We start from the raw sequence: 19861 nt of genomic DNA on the forward strand, positions 1-19861 counted from the left end.
CTGTACTTTCACTTGCTGAATCTGCCAACGTTATGGGCCTCAGCCCAGGCTGCAGAAGCACAGGAAGCACGAGAGACTTACCTGGAATTGCCCTGTGAGGCAAGGTCTGAGCCCAGGTTGGAATCTGGGTCTCACACTCCTGATTTAATGCTCTCTTCACTAAGATAAGCCCAGGAGACTGTGCTGAGTCTGCCAGGGATCAGTCTGTTCTGAAATATCCTTGCTGGCTTTCTAAAAAAAAATGGTTTGTGGCTGTGTTTATATTGGTGAACAGGAAACAGCTATAAACAGTTGATGATGCCAGTCAAGGCTCATAGGGGGATAATGCAACCTTCCAAATTAGAGAATTGTTCTCCTTGTTAAAGAACAGTATTAAACAGTCATAAAGTAAAGAGCTGGATATGTGCCCTAATGGGCAAGATGGTTATAGGAAATATTTGGAGCCACAAAGAAATTCACTTACATCTCCCGGAGCCACGACATCATTGCAGAAATAACAGCCCAGTTTGTAGCCAGGGATGTTGGCAAAAAGCGAAGAGCCTAGGTCAGCAGGTGCCACAGGGTGGCTGGAACACAAGTCCCCAGCTCCCTGCTGTTTAGGTTTCTTCAGACCATGTCTCATGACAACAAATGTGTCAAATCCCAAGGCAGCATTGATGACCAGCTGTGGGTTTCAAGGAATAAAAGACTAGAGTTAAGAGACACTTACATTTTAAAGCATGGTTAATTTCCTATCTGGTCAACTTTTTAAACTTACTTTAAAAGTATTTGCATATGAGTATAATTAGATTCTAGAAGCTAAAAGCTACCCAATTTTGAGGGCTTAAGTGCAAAAGGCTTGGTGAGTGATTAACATAAATTATCTCATTTAGTTCCATTTAAAACTCCTAGCAAACATTTCTTATTTAGAGATGAGGATATTCAAAGTCAGAGAGGGTTCCTTCTATAACCTGGCCAAGGTCACTTAGCTGGCATGAGGTAGGTGTAGAGAACCAAGCCTGGATAGATCTCAAACCCACTCTTTCTACCATCATGCTATCATCTGTCGTGTTCACATGGATATTTTTTCCTAACAGCTTTATTGAGATATAATTCACACACTATACAATTCATCCTCCACATAGATTTTTAAAGAAAGCTTTTTTCATTTCTATTATAAGAACTTAGCTATAATTTATCTTATTCTCTCAAATTTCTGGTTATACAAAAAGATGGGAAAACAAAGCAAACTATAAAGAAAACAAACATCACTCATAATCTCACAGCTTGAACATTTACTATGAACAGTTTGGGGTATTTCTTTCTGCAGTTTTCTCCCTTTCTCTCCCTTTGTCTTGTCTCCCATAAACAGACACAGGTACAAGTGTTCATATGTATACTTAAATATACTTGATATTAAAGATACAATATTATATCGTGCTTATTTAACATAAGGTGGTATTTTGCATGTTATTAAAATTTTTGAAGACATAACTGCAGATGGATGCATACTATTACATCATGTGCAGATACTGTGACTTATTTTGCCATTCAGTACTGTCGGGCCTTGAGGTTGTCCCTGAGCAACCAGCAAAGCAGGAGATAGTCCTTGTCCTCGGGGAGCTTACATTCTCATGGAAGTACTGCAAAGGGTTGTTATGAAAATCAAACAGTAAAGGATAACTACTCTACTGGATGATGGTGTGTGAGGAGAAGTCGAGTCTGCAGTAGAAGCCCTTTGGCACGGGGTCACAAGGTGACACGAAGCACACCCCTCTCCTGGAGGGATGGTGAACTGGGTACACTTCTTCTTCTAGGGTCATGGTGCATTAAGCTACAACCAGAGACAAGAGCCCCAGAAACCCCCATTCTACCTTTCTCTTGCTTGCAGCAATGACAGTGGGCAGCCACCGGCTCTCCCTGGTGTCCATCAACAGGAAAACAACATCGTGGCTTTCGATGAGCTGCTCCAGCCGCTCCACATCCCTGTGGGCTTGCTCCAGGGTGGCAGTGGAGAAGTTCACTGGATGTCCAGGCATGGCGATGTTCATGCTGAATCCCCTGGTGTTCTAGGGAAACACACACATATACGGGTGTCTGAAGCAAAGGATGAGGCAGTATCTCAGAGCCCAAGGGTCTCCAGAGCTGCAAGCACATGTGTGTGGCCACTTACAACGAGAAGCTTCTCTGCATGATTATGCTTTTTCCTTTTGCTACTCGTGTGCTCCACACCTTCATCCCCTCTGCATCTAGACCACCTTGTCCTGTCACCCCAGCATGCCTAAGCCTGGATAAAGCAGCGAACAGAGCCATTAGTATGCTAGTTCCAAAGTGGGAGGGGGGGCACTTTCCATTTATTAAGAAAAACACCATAGAAAACTGTGTCTTTGGCTCTTTCCCATATTTGAGGCCAAGAAACTTTATCAAGATGCCCTCTGCCTAACCAAGTCCCTCTTGTCCAGACAAGCTGTCACTCCCTTCTTGTTCCTAAATTGCCCTTCCCTCTATTTCCTTAGGTACACATCTCCAAACTGTCTTATAACAAAAGACATTTCATTCAATAGATTCATGTAAGATTAGAATAATTTGATAGTCTTGCTTTAATCTTCCTAGGGGTATATATATATATATATATATATATATATATATATATATATATATATATATATATATATTTATTTATTTAAACCCTCAAAGCCAAAAAATTATACTTGCTAACTTTCATCCAGAAAATCTACTTAGGATTGTGTAGATATTTGTTTGGGGGCTGAGGGGTGGAGGGCTGGATGACAGCAGAGTGCTACTGAAGCAAAGCTTTATTCCCTGTCCAAAAGTAGAAGCTGCTTGGTAACCTGGGTTCTCCTCAAGCGCAGGGTCGGGAGTTTTCACGGGGGCGTTAGAAAGCTCTGGAATTTTCCACTTGCTCCCTGCTGGCCCACAGTATCTTGGCAGATTCAGTAAGTCATGTATGGATGCCAGTGAAGCCAGGGACATTAACTTTCCACAGAAAACAAAGTGTTCTAGAATCAGAGACTGCACTCTTAATTCCCTGCATAGGGCCGGCCTGAGGGAAGTATGTGAAAACAGGAGCTTTTTCTTTCATTTGCCAAAACCCCTCACCTACTGGAAAAATAGCTCAAGGGGCAGAGTTAAATAAGAAGGACCTTTCACAAAGGAAAATCTATTTTGTATATTGCAGCTACGTTCTCTTTATCTTAAACTTTAAACCAAATCTTAAGAAAGGGGCAGTAGTCACACAGCGACCATTTTTAAAACAATAAAAAAAAAGTTGTAAGCAAAGCTGGAAGATGTCAGAAAGGACTTCAGAGAAAAGAAAGGTTCAAAATGGGCCCATTTTAACAAGGAGAACACCACAAAGACAATTCATTTGTTCATTTGTTCCTTTATTAAGTATTGTGTATCTACTGGGTACAAAATACTGTAATAAACAGTAAGAAAAGCAACAGCCACAGTAGTAGTAGTAATAACATTAGTAATACTACCTTACTGTCTTATTACACTTGACAAAGCATTTTAAGCAGCAGAAGTTTGATCCAAAAAGGTATTATTTAACCAAGATTAAAGTATAATTATTCAATAACAATTCTGACCTGTTGTGGGGTATTTTTTGTTTGCTTTTTTGATTGGAATAAAGTTGATAGACAATATTATATTGGTTTCAGATGTACAACATAGTGACTCGATAATTATATACATTAGTAGATGCTTGCTATAGTAAGTGTAGTTACCCCGTTACAATACCAAGATATTACAATAGCAGACCTTTTGAATAATACAGATCCTTACCCACACCTATTTCACTACCCTAAATGATTCTCGCTTGCAGACATTTCAGCTAGTAAGCCTACTTCAGACTGGCTCCTGGCCCACCACTGAGATCACGTGCCTGAGGCTTCGATTCAGCAAGTTTCAATGCGGTAGTTTTCAACCCTGGCTGCACTTTAGAACCACCTAGTGAGTTTTAAAAATTCCTAATACCCAGGCTTTTCCCCAAACCATTTAAATTGGAATCTGTGAGAGTGGGCCCAGCCACAAATATTTTCTAAAAGTCCCCAGATGTGTAGTCAGGGTAAGGGAGGATTTACAGAAATAAAATACACAGATCTGAAATGCACAGCTGAATGTGTTTCAACAAACTGCAGATTAACCACTGCATATGCCTATCAAGATACAGACCATCTCCATTACCCCAGAATGAGCTGTTGTCCCAATACCCTAGAATGAGCTGTTGTCCCCTTCCCAGTCAATCCCCAGCGCTCCCTGCCCCCACTGGGACCACCACTGTTCTGACCTTTTAAACCCTAGATTAGTTTTGCCTGTTCTAAAGCCTCATATACACAGTATCCTACTGTATATCCGTGTTGTGTTTGGCTTCTCTCAGCACAATGCTACTGAGGTTCAGCCACATTGTTAAATATCAATAGTGTTTCTTTTTGTTGTGTGGAAATACCTCGATTTAGTCCATTCACTTTCTTGGTGATGGCTATTTGGGTTATTTCTAAATTTTGGCTCTTCTGAGTAAAGCTGCTATGCACATTCTTGTGTAAGTCTTTTAGTGTATATATGCTTTCATTTTTCTTAGGTAAATACCTAGGAGTGCGATATCTGGGTCATTAGGTGTTTTAGTTTCTTGAGAAACTGCCAGCCTGAATTACAAAGGAGTTGTTTTACCAGCAAACCATGAGAGTTCTGGTTGCTCCGCAGCCTGACATTTGGCACTGTCAGGGTTTAAACTTTTACCCATTTCGTTAGGTAGGCAGTGACATATCTTTATGATTATAATTCATATTTCCCTGGTGACTATCGATGCTGGGCATTTTCATGTGTTTGCTGGCCATTTTCAGATCTTCACTATGAAATAAGTGCCTAGACAAGTCTCTTGCCCCTTAAAAAAAAACGGTTTGTCTTCTTCTTATTGAGTGGTAGGAGTTGTTCACATGTTCTGGGTAAAAGCTGTTTGCCAAATATACACACAGTGAGTATTTTCTTGGTTTTGGCCAGCCTTCTCAATCTTTTAAAGCATGTTTTGAGAAACAGAAGTTTTAGACTTTATCAATTTTTTCCCTCATGCTCTGTATTTATTTCCTGGGTGCTAAGAAATCTTTGACTGTTGCAAGATCACTAAGCTGCTCTCTCCTAGAAGCTTTGTAGTTTTACCTTTTATGTTCAGTTCTCAGGCCTGGTGGGGTGTCACCTAATGGCTCAAAGTATTCAGCAACGTCTCTCCACCCTGCAGAGCTGGGATTCTGATGCCCCCAGCCTGTGGGAACTCTGGAATCTCCATTCTGCTCACGGCAGGATGGTGGTGCTTTCTGCCCAGCCTTGTAGTCATGTCCTGAGCATGTACAGCTTGATATTCAGTGCAACACTCAAGATGCTGCCCAGAAAATTTTCTGGAACTCCTCTGCACTGCTGTCATATGCCTGATACTTTGTCCTGCTGATCTCAATTGCCTCAGCTCATTAAGATTAAGGACATTAAGATTAAGCCCTGGGCTCCCCATGGGCTCCGGTATGGGCCAGAAAGTGCCTCCAGGCAATGCGTTGGGACAAAATTCTTTCTTTCCCTTCTATCTAGGACCACAGTCTTTCATTATCTATTGCTCATTGTCTGAAGAGTCATTTGATGTATTTCAACCAGATGCATAATTGTTTATGGCAGGAGAGCTAGTCCAATATTAGTTACTCCTCAGGGTAGGATGCAGATACCCACAGCAGGGTTTTTAAACCCCTAGTGTGGGTCCATAATCCTACATTTTATTGCCTTGCCTTTAAAAAAAAATGGTGGCCTCAAATAGTTATTTGACTTATTAAAGGTCACTTTCTTCCTACCCAATCAGTTCAGCCTCAGGATTAGGCACGGTGTCTGTAGCAGAGCAACTCTTTTCCCATCTTGTTCATGCAGGACTAACCTTTTGTCTGTCATTTGGTGTTAGGAAGGTGATGGATAAGTATTTGTTGATGAGAAAAATACACCAAATTGAACATACAAAGAAAATTCCATAAGCCTGGCTAACCAATAATTGAAATAGTTTCACAAACACTTTTCATGAAGTTGATGAGTTATACTAGTACTTTGATGGGTTCTATAAATTATCTATTATTATTTCTAAGGCAGTAAGGATAAAAATATGAGACCTGACTCCTGGCCTCAAGGGCTACATAATTCAATAGGGAAAAATGGTGGGCTGATGAATTCAAGAGAAGGTGAACTTGACTTCTAAGAGCCAGCATGATCTGGCCCTTGTTCCACCCCAGCCTGTTGTCTGTCTCCCTTGATCTCCTGGTTTTCTTTCAGTTCCACAGAAGTACCACACTGATTCCCACCTCAGGTATTTTCACAGAGAGCTCTGCCAGCCTTAGTCTAGCTAACTCCCATCATCCTTCAGGACTTAGCTTCCTCAAGGAAGCCAAGTCTAGGTCAGGCCTACCTGTTGAACATTCTCATGGCTACTGAGCTCCTCTTTCATCCACTTATTATAATTTTAATCATTTATGAAATTGGTTGTTATTGACCATGTCCCCCACGATACTATAAGCTCCATGCAAGGGAGATGGAACTTTGTCTTATTCCCCAGTCCCTACCACACAGGAAGCCTTAAATATTTAATGAATAAGTAATAGAATAACATCAAATAAATTGAGGGAATTGCATTAGGTCACAGACAGTGTTTAGAATTTAGACAAGCAAAACTTTCAGGCAACTAGTAAGTGACAGAGCTCAGATTCAAAGCCAGGTCTGTCTGGGCCCCAAGCGTAGTTCATAATATTCTCCAGTGACAAACTGGATTATGTTCCTAAATATGCATTGCCTCCCTCTAACAGGATTGTATGTCTTTCTCCTATGACTTTGCAGGACCTCCCACTAGGAAGGCAGAGCACAATGATGAACCCCAGTGACTTTGGGCTTGACCCTATGACTTGCTCTGGCATAGAGACAGAGAACATTGCAGTGTGCCGTTGTTGAGCTGAGACCTGAGAGGGGGAAGTTTTCACCAACTCTTTTACACTTCCACCTTCTCCTGTAAGAACAGCATAACCCAGATGACTGAAGCTCCCTGAGCTCAGATTTCTGAAATAATGACATGTAGAACAAACTGGAACCTGACTGAAAGCCTGGAGTCAAGCCTAGCACAGTAAAGCCACAGCTAACTGGCAGACCTGTGAGCACGAAATAAATGTTTATCATTGTAAGCCACTGAGATACTGGGATTGTGTGATATGCAATACTGTCATGGCAGAAACCTAATTAATATGCCTCCTCAGTGACAGGATTGTAACTTACTTCCTCTGGCATCAGCACCTAGGTGATACACAGTGGATGCTCAATGAAAACTGGTGAGTTAAACCCAGTAAGTGACATTCCTCAGGTTAACAGCTGAAATGGACAAAACCGTCAAAGTTGCTTCTAAAGCAAAAACTTCTAAAATGAGTGAATCTGATACCAAATGAGTAAACAGAGAAGCATTGAGAAAGCTAGCTAGGGTTGAGAGTCTCATGTGACACTTTAAGTATAAGCAATTACTTCGGGGACACCCATCTAACTTCTGCCAGATGAATCTCCTTTGCAGGATGACCTCACCAAAACTGGCAAGGTTTTGAATCAAGTGAGCTGAATGCTTGTCTCTTATTATCTGATGTTTTTAAAGTAAATGATGCAATTCAAAAATGAGCAGCAGCTAGAGTAAAAAGCTAGACATTTAGCTAGATCTTTCTTCTACACAGACTTACATTCAATTTAATTCCATAAATCTATACTAACCAACTACTGAGTATTCTGGTGATGAAGGAAAAATAATATCCTACATCTGAGCCACCACAAATTCCTTTGGAACAAGACAGCATGTAAAAATGTGCATATCCCAAGATGCCTCAACTTCATTCAGGTAATGCCTTGCAACTTACAAAACCTTTTTTTCATACCTTCTTCATTTTATTTTCACAATAATATATGAAAGAGTTTCGTTTTGTTTTGAATCCCCACCTCTGAGAGGAGGGAAAGAGATTTGGCCACATGATGAAGGTCTGGTAGTAAGTGACTTTCTCTCACCAATACCACAGGGTCCCGGTCCCCAAGACTTAAACACTGAAAGATGTAGGAGAAAAGCTCTGACATTCCCAAACAACACCAACATACCACTCCGGGAAATATCTTCTGGAGCCGGTCTGCTGCAGCCAGGGCCTTGGGCTTACCACCAGCGAGGCAATCTTCAAATTCATAGAGAGGCTGCCGCACAGGATTGGAGTAGGAGATTTTGGCATTGTCCACAAATGTGATGTGTCTGACACCCCATCCCTGCACAGAAACAGGAGATTGTGGCACGTTTCTGATGAATATTTCACAGGGTTTCTCTCAAAATCTCTAAAAGCAGTTTTGCTTTGTACCAACGTGGGAACCTCAAAATAGAGGAAATTTCAAAAATCGAATTGTGGAAATTCAGTTTTTGATAAACAGAATGTCAGCTTCCCTTAAAAGACAAAATAATTATATACCCAGTGCCTGATTTCTTGTACTAATGAGACTAAGAAATGTCAAAGTGGGTCTGACTAATAATTCATTACTTTTGACAGTGGCACCAGAGAAAGATTTGGAGGTGAGTCCCGTAAGAATCATCTATGTTGCTGTCTTAAAAGGATTAACAATGGCCTCAAATGTCCTTGCTTTCCCTTAATAAATACTTAAGTATAAGTAACAACTCATCTTAAAACTCACTTAAAGCCTGAATTAACTCCTCAGAAAAATAGCTTACTAGTTATCTCTTGGTACAGAACATTGTAGAAGAGTCTGGACTATTTCTTCAAGAGGCAAAGGCCTGGAATGTAGGGGACAATTCCATATTTTCAGAAATAGTTTTCATGATTTCATACACTGCAGTTGCATCTCCTATAAAGTCCACACAATTAGACCTACACAATTTTAAAGTCAGATGGGATCTCTAAAACCATTAGTCCAATTACTTTATTTTTCAGATATGGTAAGTGAAGCCCAGAAAGGTAAGCAATCCACCTAAGGTCATAGACCTCATGGGGAGGGAATGAGATCCCCAGAGCTGCACCCAAATGAAGAGACCTACCTTTTGTGGAGTAAGATGGGGTGTGCATCTTAGCAGGTCATAAATAGGGATGGTGACCTGAGAGAAGCCCTGCCATGACTGGCTACAAAACTAACATTCTGCTCTCTCTCTTATTTCCATATTCTTCCATTAGGGACTTTGAAGTTCAAGTAGACTGAGAGTTCCAGGAGGGGAGTCAACAAGAATCTAAGATGTGTTTTCAGGATTGAGAAGATAGGCTGAACCCAGCTTTTCAAAAAGCTGGTTTAGGTTGTTTGTTTTGAAGCCCACTGAGAACTCTGGTCTCATTACCCAGCTTTGTAAATGACTTTCACGACTAAGCAAGCTACCATGGAGGGGTAATAAAGGCATGGAATACCCAAAGCCACTTGGGCTTGGTTTGGGGATGCTACTGTCTGAAGTATTTTTGCATTATTTAAAACAATGCTGAGTGGACAGCAAGGAAGGCAGTCTGGGAACATACTGGGCAGTGGGGAGAAATCCAAAGAAATTACAAGCAAGCCATGGGTCAGTCACATGCAGGTGGGATGCAGATTTTTACACTTAATTTTGGCTTCCTGGAATGCTATACAATTTAAATGGCTAATCTTCAAAAATTAAAGAAAATTATAATACTCAATGCTGGTAGTATGTGGTGATGAAAAAACTATTTTACTAATTTTCTGGAAGGTAATTTGGCAATATGTTTCTAGAATCGTTAAACGTTCATATCCTTTGACTTACTTCCAACAATCTATCCTAGGAAATAATCTGAAATACTGACAAAAACACAATCACAAAGATGTTCTCTACTACATAATTTATAGTTGTAAAATACAGGTTAACAATGTTAATGACTAACATCAAGGGAATGTCTCAGTAAACTATGTTTTTTCATATAAGACAGCCTATTTTCCACAGCCATTAAAAAGGCTTTATAGGCATCATTTTTAATGACATGGGAAAGCATATCCTATGTTAACTGATAAACACAAGAGACATTATTATATTTCAAATAAGATTTTAAAATATATATTAAACAAACATTGTAAGGAAATAAGTGATAAAGTGGTAGGAAAACAGGTCTCTTCTTTTCCTGTTTTATAACTTTCACCCTTTACATATTTTCTATAATGAGTCTACACTGACTTTATAGTTTTAAAAAATATTAAGAAAACCTAAGCAGCACCTGATTCTGAAAGCTGAGGAAAGAACACTAAAAGATATTTTATAAAAGAGGAAGAACTTAATAAAGTTACATGTAGATATTAATCTGAAAAAAAAGCAAAACAAAAACAAAAATTATAGAGTTAATAAATAAAGCAAGGATTTAGTTCTCCAAGAAGACTGATAACAACAGACAAGCCTCTCTGGTAAGTCTGAACTGAAAAAAAAAAAAAAAAGGAGAGGACATAGGTGTACAGCATTAGGAATGAAGAAAGATTAAGGAGACAGAGAAGATTTAAAAGACAGTAAGAAAATACCATATGTACTTTATGTCAATTAATTTTAAAATTTAGATGAACAGAAGAAATAAAACTCACAAAAGAAACAAAATTAAAGACACCCTCATTAATAACAGAAATGCAAATTAAAAGCTGTATTTCTTATGCGTCTCTAGGAGTACAGACTAGTATAACATTTTTGGAAGGTAATGTAGTTTGAAAAATAAATATATATAAAGTACATTCTCTTTAGCATAATAATTCTACTGGGCTTTTTTCCTAAAGAAATAATCCCATGGATATAAATTATAAAAGTGTAAGAATGTTCACCTCAACAGCATCCCAAAAAAATACGCTGAAATTGATTAAATAAATTGAGGACACAGTCATACAACAAATACTACCCACACATAATACAGAATACACAGAAAGAGAAGTCACAATTACTTTTCTATTAAGAATAAAAACTTACTAATTTTTGTAAATAATCCAACTTTTATAAATATAAATAAACGACAAATGTCTCTATATTTGTATATGCCCACAAAAACTTCAGGGCAGATATATTGCCTACAAATCTAAGATATCTCATTAATTCTGGGAAATGGGACCTGGGATGTGGATGGACGGAGACTTCCTCTTTCTACCTAGTAATAGAAGTGTGTACTCCTCACATAATTAAAAAGATAGTGAGGAAAGAAAAAAGAAGTGGGAGAGGGAGGGACAGAGGAGAAAGGGAACCTGAGAAATGGAAGGCAATCAGGAACAGTAAAGTAACAAGAGAAGCCACAGCTTCAGAGGTACATTCAGCCCCGACAAACTTACCATCAATGTCCTGGCTACATTACAACCCAAGGTGCCAGCTCCGAGCAGCAGACATTTGGCAGATACAACTTTGTCTAAGTCCAAAGTAGGAACCAATCTCCAACACATCAATTTGAGATTTAAATCCACTGATGACTCAGCTAACCTAGAAAATGAGAGAATTATTTACTCAGTCACTCATTTATGCCCTAATCTTGTCCTGAAAAGATGGAAAATAGCTGCCTAAGAAAGTGAGAAGCAAATACTATGGAAATCCAGATCTGAGGGAAAGTAAGATGAAGCCTGAAAGAACACAGGAAAAGAGAAATGTTACTGCACAGAATGCATGCCACTGCAGTCCTCTGCAATTGCCAGTGATAGGCCGCAGATTTGAGACTCAGCTCCTAGCAGTCAAGGTGAAAAGCGAAGCACGACCAGTTATAAGACTTACCTCTATGAATAAACCAGCTGCTAGGAGAAAAGTTTGTCTTAATACTGAAAACAGAAATTTCTTCCATTTCCCCTCAATAAAGGGTACACTTGTATCATATCTTAAACACAATACTGGTTTCCATGAGATATTTCTTATAATGTCCTTCATGGCAGGCAAATAGGGCAAAATTAAAGGGCAACAAATAGAGGCCTAAAAGTTGGTGTAGATATAAAAGTCTGAGAATCTGAGCTCAAAGCAAGAACAAAATTTAGAATCTCTAAAGAACAGATGATGTGGGCCCTTTGGGATATCCATCATTAATATTAATTCTCACAACCAAACTTAAATTAAGAGTCAGGCAGCAAACAGCAGAATAACATTCATTGTCAATGTGAATGGCACCCCCTTCATTGGATGGGCAAAATGCAGTGGGCCTGACAAGACCTGGAAGGGGGGTGTCCTGGTTACAAAAAGCCCCCCTGGAGATAACGGCTTCTCAAATATACCTTTTAGGGTCCATACATTCACTGAGATTCACCATTCTCGGTCCCATGCCTCCTTTCTGGTTCTTTTCCCATCCGACTGCTTTGGGGCAATCTTAAGGCAAACAAAAACAGTTAGCTTAATGAAGGAGGGAAGGATGCAAACACAACAAGCAAGCAGTAAGATGGCCCCACACACTGGGAAGTTTCTAGGTCACTTCTTTCTGAAGAAGCTGGAGGGCAGGAATTTGCATCTGCTTGCCTGCATCTTCCTGGCCTGCAGGGAATCTTGTTTAGGGACCATAATACCCAGGCATAGTCCTCTTGCAGAGGGGCTTCTCAACTAGACCTAGGCTCTGGTCCGAGTTACCTCAACTTCTGCAGTCACTGGAAGCTGCTCAGAATACTGTCCTATCTGAGGCATGGCCCTGGTGTTGGGCTCTCTCTCTAAGGAACACAAACCAGTGTGACTGCAGCACACCTTTTGCTGATTGCCATGGGGATTTGAACCTCTACATTCAGTGCATCCCTTCCGTTCCTCATCCTTACCTGTCCGTCTGCTCAGCCTCTCAACTCCCATCACTGTGCACCTACCCACATTCAGTCCAAGGGGGCTGTCCCTCTGCCAAGCTGCCATCTCCTTTAAGCTCATCCTTACCCATTCAAGCTTTCCCCGTCCCTGACCTATCTCTTCTCTGCTGACCTCCTTGAACCTCTGCTGCACGTGCCTCTGTAACTCCAGTCCCAGCAGTTCTCAAAGTGTGCCCTGTGTGATGCTCTGAGAGGATAAGCATCCTGTGGCTAACAGACTTGGGAAATACTTCTAGACCCATATCTATGTTCTATATCCACCCCCTACCACCACCCGAACTTGCAGATTCACATTGCACGTGAGGGAGATTAAAGCTTTGAGAAGCTGCAGTAAAGGAACGACTTTATATGATTTGGCTTTGTGTTTCCCAAACAGCCTGGCTCTCCCTACCTCCCTCCTTCACCCTGGAACAGCAATCACAGTCTAACAGGACACATTCAGGAAATGCTGCTTGGCTCTACTATTGCAAAATTCTCTTAAAAAGTCCCCGTTGCTTTACAGAACACTCCTGCTACCTTCCTCATCTCAGTGGAAACCTGGTTTCCTTCGTGGTAACCTAAGAGGCCATGAACTCTCTTATACTCCCCACACCTCAGACCTCTGTCACTCTCCCTTTCTCACTGAATCACTGAAATTCACAATAAAACCTCTGCTTCTGAGCAGGGAATTCACTCAGCTACCATCTGTCCTTCCAGCAGCCTCCAACACCTGCCTTAGGTAACAGAAACTGAAGGAAGAAATTCCTTGACTTAATTGAAGAGGTACAGGACTATTGGGAGGTATCTTAATGTTTGTTTCTAATTGTACACTGGTGTTCTTTGGCCATTCTCCTACTTTTAGGTTGCTACCAACATCTCGAGATATTTTCCTTTCCTTGGGAACTTTTTAGTTTTGGACCTTTGTTTTTTTAAAACAGTGTTGCTCAATAAAATTACGGGACCTAGAAGATGTAGGTTTCTTTTGCATGATCTTTTCTTTCTTGGGCACAATGACCAATGGAAAATCATGGGGAAAAAGTCATTATCCTCCAAAGCAGTTGGGCCCCAGTTTGGCTATGGGTATCATTCACAGCAAGAAGCCATAAAACAAATGTCCCTTCCCTTTTTAACTTGGACACTCTGGTGTGGCCTTTTTTTTTTAATGTCATGAAAAATTAAAACTGATGTAATATATCTGAGTTCTTAAAAAGGTTAAGGCTTCAAAATTCTTTTTCTGGGAAAAAGAGTTCAAATCTGTTACTAATTCATATTTGTTTGATTTCCTTACTATTCTTAGATCAAATAAAAAATGCTTCTCTACTGCAAAGCACAGAAACTTGACAAGAACTTCAGAACCACAACCTAGTACAATAGTTAATCACCCTGGGCTAATAAGCTTTCTCCTGTTACAGGTAAGAAATGGTAAGACAAAAACAAAATTTCCTTTCAAATGAAAACATCTCTGTATTCAAAATGTTCCAGCCCCTCTAAGAAAACTGGATGGACTTTAAATGTATTGATGATGAAAAAAAATACTAGATATGGCAATAATGTTTAATCTATTATATCTGCATCCGTAAGACATACCCCAAATTAAAGGGAAAATACTTTCGGGTAAAAATTAGGTCCTGTTTTCCCACCATTGTTGGGCCACCAGCAGGAGCACATCAAAGACTGGGTCAAAAAGAGGCTCCTGGTCTCAGCAGCACTGGCTGCTTCCTTCAGCCAGATGCTGGAGTCCTTCTTTGTGTCAGCAGTGAAGAGGGGGCCTGGCTGCACCATCAGGAGTTAAATAAGATATGGGATATTTAAAATAATACTTCTTATGCCATCGCCACTGCAACCACGGGATGTCTTAGAAATAATCAAAAGTACCACCATACTAACACCTTCAGTTTACATTATGAAACAGAACAACTCTTTATTTATTATAAAGTTTTATTTACAAAGAAGAGGAAAAACACTAATTTACATGAAAAAAAGGAAAAGAAACTTTGCCTTTCCTGGACGAAATAACATACACTCAATACCAAGCATAATGGCATTACTGGAGGATAGAAAACCTCTTTTCCAAATGCAAATGTGCAACATTTCCTAGCTTTGCCAGCATCACCAAGCATTATTATTGGGAGCCATGAACAAGAGCAATACAGTGACGCCCTCATAAAAATGGAAACAGAAGTGCCTCCCCTGCAGGTTGGCCGGCAGGATTAAGTGAGGAGGAAGTGTGGAAGGCGCCCAGGGCCCTGCCGGGCATACAGCAGGCATGCCTTACTTGTCAAGTGTCATCTCATTTCCCTGGAGCTATCTTCAGATGGCAGCTTAATAAGTTATTGCACGCAAGTTAACATTACACGGGGGCTATTTTAGAATGTGCCAGAAGAGGGTGCTAAATCAAATGCACATATCTAAAGACAGCAGAGAAGCAATGGATTTCATAGGGCTCTCAACTAACAAGTCGCTGCCACCTCCTTCGCCTGACCAAGCCCAGCCCTCTGTTAATCTTTCCCAGGAAATCCGCTTGCGTTGTCCATCAGAGCTGCGGCACAGAGTCACTGACGAAACGCCATCAGAGGCAATCCTGAATCCTCTCGACTTCTGCACTCTAGAGATGACATCTCAGAAGAGATGTTAATGTTCTCCCCACTCCCACCCCGCAAACACACAGGGAGGCACATGAACCAGGGTGAAAGGAAGCACTGTGGAAAGAGCACTGGGTTTGGGGTGAGATATGAAGCTAACATAGATGAGCATCATTAATATGACAGCTAATGCCTATAATATGCCTGTAATACACCAGAAATTGCATTCCGCCTTTTATACAGAACACGGATTCCTCATACAGGGTAGGTACTCCATGAGGTGGGTAGTATTACCTTTATTTTACTCATATTTGATGTGTTCTACCTATGTGACGTGTATAAATATAAACATATAAATGTGTGTATATGTGTACCCACATATATGTCCATATATACAAAATGTCTTTGAACATATGTTTCCTAATTTATGAAATGGGGTGATAGCTGGTGTCTACTACACAGGATCAAATGAAGAATATTAAAGGTGGAAGGAGAAATGGCCGTTTGCTGACTGGCTTACTATGTGAAGAACAGGATCACATGCAACTTTAAGTATGCAACAAATAAGTATATTAGGGCATTAACGCTGCATTCTTTCTGTAAGAAAGGTCAGGAATAAAGATTTTATGCCAAGCAAAATCAAAACCACAAACTAGCGGGGGAAAAATTCTCCAGATTGAAAAAACAGCCTGGAGGAAATTTCCTCAAGGCAATCTTTGCCTTTGTTCCTGTCTGAATAGCTGAGCGTGCCCTGCGCCCTCTGTTCATGGGAGGTGTCCCCACTTGCAAAGAGGTAAGAGTTGTACTTTTCCCTACTTTCTGCTGCCATTGTGAAGGGATGAAAGAAAAGTTAAACATGATTTGGTTTCTGATAAATGATAATTATATGCGTTCTCAAAGTCTGGCAAATTACCTGGGCTAAATGCCATTTCTGGAAGCTTCACTTCAAAGATGATGCTGTGGGCGACATCTCTCACCCCCTGCATGGTGCGGTCCCGGAAGCACAGGACTTCCACAGACTGGAAACTGCTACTCCTGAGAGCAGGCCCCGATGGTTATTTATTTATTTTAAGGAAGGAAAAAAAAGACCTCACATAAGAGCTTCAGCAAAACCAGTTGGAGAGACTTCAATTCATTGTAATTATGCCTCCCTGAAATTCTCCGGAGATGGCCTTAACCTCTGAGAGATTCTGAACACAACCACATAAGCTTCCTTTGTCCAAATGTTCAGAGGCTGAATGCTGAATTGGCTGTGATTTCTTTCTAGGTGGGTTTTATGTAACAATCACATTGCACATAAATAATTCTGACAAATGAATCTTAAATGCAGGGGAAAAAAAGAACCTCTAAGACATACCTGAGTTCTTCTGGTTCCCCTTCTCCCCACCTGAACTTGTATTCTATGAAACAGCACTTTGGTCAGTAGCTAGGAAGCCCATCTGCACTGGACTCCCCCTGGGTAAGTAAGTATAACCATTCTCCCTCTGGGGACAATCTGTAATTTAACTATCTTCATTTTTTTTAATGTAAACATTTTTGTTTAAGTAAAACAGACACAAAGACAAGTATACAAACCCTAAAATTAAAGGCGCTTGTCTCATGCCTTCTCCCAGGCATTAACCACCCCCTTTAAAAGTAACTACCGCTCTGACTTCTAAGCCTGTACACAGGTTTGCCTACATAGATGGAATTATAGGGTACATATTCTCTTGGGTCTAGCTTATTTCGCTCAACATCTTGTTTTTTAAATTCACCCACGTGGACATGCATATCAGTACCATCGGGACACCACAACACTGCATTCCATTGCCATGAATGCACCACAATTTATGCTCTGTGTCATTGTCAAAGGAGCTCTGGGTATTTCCAGTATTTGGTTATTAAGAATACTGCTGCTATAAACATTCCTGTATGTGTATTTTGCTTGTATCTGAGTATGCATTTCTGTGTGTTATACACCTGAGAGGGAAACTGCTGAGCCACAGATATATTTTAACTTTGGAAGATACTGCCAAACAGTTTTCCAGCAGCGTTTAGGAGTTTGACTGATCCACACCTTCAACAACCCTTGGCACTGCCTTCCTTTTTCAGTCATTCTTGGTGGGCTGTGTGGTAGCATCTCATTATGGTATCTCATTATCTCTATTAATGAGGAGTATCTCATTATATCTCATTTCCTTGATGACTAAGGATGTTGAGCATCTTTTCAAATGTATATTGGCCTTTTAGACACCCTCTGTTTTAATTCTTTTAGGATTTGGAAAAAAGGAGGCTGGAAGCAACAGGAGAAATCCTATGTGAAAGCGACCCAGACAGCTGAAGGGAAAAATGGAGAATTTCAGGGTCAGGCCCCCTGGCTGCTCACTCTGCCCTACTCTCTAAAATATCTTTAGTGCAGTACGGTCAGAGATGGGAACAGAACAGACCTGCGTAGGGGCTCACCATTGGTGGAAATGGGATCACGTCTGATTTATTGACTTATTATTTGATTTCTACACCAGAAATTAAAAAAAAAAATGCATTTGGGGGAAAGAGAGATACAGATATAGGCATGTCAAAAACATACAGACAAAAGACAGACACACACAAATACCATCTGTGGGCTGCTAGGACCAAAAAATTCCTCAAAGGCCATCCAGGGTACTCGGCTAAGGTACAGGGGTCATAGACACCAACTGTCACCTGTGAACAGAAAAGACTTCCTTGGTGAGTGAAATACCATGCCAGATTCAAAATGCAGACATTGCTAATACTTCCTCTTCCCTTTTAATGCTATTCTGCAAAAGTATCAACAATGAGATGTTAGGCGAAGGGCTAGAAGGAAGTGACACAAAAGAATTTCACGCCAGAGGACAGAACTTGCAGCAAGGGGCTGCCAGATTCTTCTCTGCCCCTGGGCCTTGCACTGGGCCCAGCAGAGGAGGAACTGGGTACCTTTAGGAGGGAAGATTATAAGGAAGATAGGGAGGTTAGGAGGAAGGACGGTCAATTGTCAGGACTCAGAGCAAAAATCCTATCTCAAAGAGACATAATGTGAAAACTGCTAATTTTAATGTAATGAAAAAACTCAAACAAGGACCTACCACTGCGGTCTACAGTCAGATCAAATAAAAAAGCCAGATGCCCTTGATATTGCTCACATACATTTCCTCTCTCTCCCTCCAACCCCTGTAGTCTTGACCTCTGTCTGGAACACTCTATTCAACTTCAAATACCATTTCTTCAGTGAAGACGCCTCCTGGTGGAAGTAGTCACTCTCTTCTCTGCTTCCACAGCACTCTATATATACACACCATTTTTGACTCTTCCTGTCTCTTTCCTCTTAAAAGACAATGAGCACCCAGCACCCAGATCCTGATTTCTGAATTCCACTCCCCAATAAAAGGAATCTGGGCTCCTTGGACAACTGGCTAATTCTAGGGCTGAGGCAGGGAAAATACAAGAAGAGTTTAGAGCATGTTGTATACTGGAAAGTAAGGAAGTGCTCAGTAAACAAAAGCATGGGCATGTCAAGGGGACCCTAGAAACAATTTGAAGAGCACTAGAAGGCTGAGGCTGGAACAATCTGGGCAACAAAATAACACAGTACTGGATTATAACCCAAAGCTTAAATTAGTATCTATGGGTCCATACTGATATAGATAATGGAATAAATAAATACATGAAGGTGAAGGGCAAGTCTTCTTACAGAAGACTTCCAAACAACCTAGGCAGACACTGCCCTCTGCATGAGTATAGTCCTTCTCTTCCTTGAGAGTGAGCTTGTTTCCAGCATCAAGGGAGCTTCTACCAACAGAGCTTGAAGAGACTCTCTTAGTGCCCCTTATGGAATCAGTGGCTTTAGGGCAAAATAGTCAACTCCTCCAGGCCTTGGTATTTTTATCTGAATCATGGGGAAAATAATAATACCTACTTCACAGAGCTGTGGTGAGGAATAAAGGAGATGCTATTGATAGTGCAAAGCTCTCCACATGTGTAGGTGCACTAACGTCATCATTAGTGGCTCCGCATCTTCAACGGTGAGCCTTGCTGTCTGTATGGCTGAGGAATTCTGATGTAGTTGGACCAGTCCACAGACTTAAATTTGGCAATTGTTAGAACAGGTGGTCTTGCAGACAAAAGAAAATAAGTGTCCACTGGGCCATTTTTCATTACCTTGAAAACTCTGGATTGGTTCTACGTCTGTCACACTCTGCAAAATGTGGCCCAGGCACCAGCAGCAGCAGCTGGGAACCTGTCAGAATTGCAAACTCTCAGGGGCCCCCACCCCTAGCCCTGATGAATCCGAATTTGCATTTTAACAAGGACCCAGGTGATTCATGTCCAACTGCAGTCTGAGGGGCACAGCTCTGCTCCCCAACACTCCCTAGACCACATTCTCAAGTGTGAATACACACAGCAATTGCCTGGGGAGCTTTCAAACTGCTGCTGCCTGGGTCCCACCTCCAGAGCTTCTGATTTCACCAGTTTGAGGTGTGGCTTGAGCATCAGTT

The 19861-nt window shown here is 40.9% G+C and overlaps 1 protein-coding gene across 6 annotated transcripts in view; it reads right to left on the reverse strand.

Moving 5' to 3' along the window:
• Positions 1–19861, reverse strand: part of ATG7 (autophagy related 7) — a 241262-nt gene that overhangs the window by 186208 nt on the left and 35193 nt on the right. For 4 of the 6 annotated variants that reach the window (XM_057506593.1, XM_057506587.1, XM_057506577.1 and 1 more), the window contains exons 8-14: positions 17956–18050; positions 16282–16403; positions 12241–12331; positions 11323–11467; positions 8137–8295; positions 1854–2048; positions 464–664 (exon numbers count right to left, since the gene is read on the reverse strand). In XM_057506593.1, coding sequence (XP_057362576.1) covers positions 464–664; positions 1854–2048; positions 8137–8295; positions 11323–11467; positions 12241–12331; positions 16282–16403; positions 17956–18050 — 1008 coding nt within the window. The remainder of the gene's footprint in view (positions 1–463; positions 665–1853; positions 2049–8136; positions 8296–11322; positions 11468–12240; positions 12332–16281; positions 16404–17955; positions 18051–19861) is intronic. The other 2 variants (XM_057506592.1, XM_057506581.1) reach the window with 1 other exon arrangement.

The sequence above is a fragment of the Manis pentadactyla genome, chromosome 1 (genome assembly GCF_030020395.1).
Source record: "Manis pentadactyla isolate mManPen7 chromosome 1, mManPen7.hap1, whole genome shotgun sequence".
NCBI classification, from domain to species: domain Eukaryota; kingdom Metazoa; phylum Chordata; class Mammalia; order Pholidota; family Manidae; genus Manis; species Manis pentadactyla.